This window comes from Ceratina calcarata, unplaced genomic scaffold, assembly GCF_001652005.2.
Source record: "Ceratina calcarata isolate Rehan_Ccalc_2016 unplaced genomic scaffold, ASM165200v1 scaffold8891, whole genome shotgun sequence".
Classification (NCBI taxonomy): domain Eukaryota; kingdom Metazoa; phylum Arthropoda; class Insecta; order Hymenoptera; family Apidae; genus Ceratina; species Ceratina calcarata.
In genome coordinates, this window is record NW_017180252.1 from 1 (window position 1) to 573 (window position 573).

Genomic DNA, 573 nt, shown 5'->3' on the forward strand with positions numbered 1-573 from the left:
CACTATGACTTTTTTACCCACACTTTATGTATGCCATTAATTATAAACTACTGCAATGTATTTCATTATTGTACGATGTATTTATTTTCTAATAAATACCGGAACTTGGTTTCAATAACTGCAGGCCAGGTTTCAAGTACCACAGGACGGCTATCGTCGCGGTCGTCGAAACCGCATACCTGCCGAATCGATCCGAGATCCTGTGATATTTGAAATACAGCCGCTGTTCTTCCTCGTCGTTAAATTCGCTCTCGGCTATTTCCTGTTTCACAGTAACTATCGCTCGTTTCATCTGCTTGCTGAACCGGATTATGAACAATATGACGTACGTGGCAGTGGCAATTGTGCTGTCGATTATGTTATCCACCATCGCCTCCAGATTGCCAAACTCGTCGAACAAATTCATGTACATTATCACCATATGGATGGTGAGATAAGACGCGTACATAAGGAATCTTTTCTGACTCTTTTTCAAGGGCCATACGTCTATCATCGAGAAGACGCGTTCGTTTAGCAACAGCACGTCCTTTACCTTGACAACGTTATCCTGTGCGCATGATAATTAATAAATAA

At 41.5% G+C, this 573-nt stretch overlaps 1 protein-coding gene across 1 annotated transcript; it reads right to left on the bottom strand.

The window, feature by feature from the left end:
- Positions 1-14: 14 nt before the first annotated feature.
- On the bottom strand, positions 15-562 carry LOC108631375 (uncharacterized; the record flags this gene model as incomplete). Its single annotated transcript, XM_018035227.2, has 1 exon — positions 15-562. A coding segment is annotated over one exon (474 nt), but the record flags the coding sequence as incomplete, so codon positions are not given.
- Between the last annotated feature and the right edge of the window lie 11 nt (positions 563-573).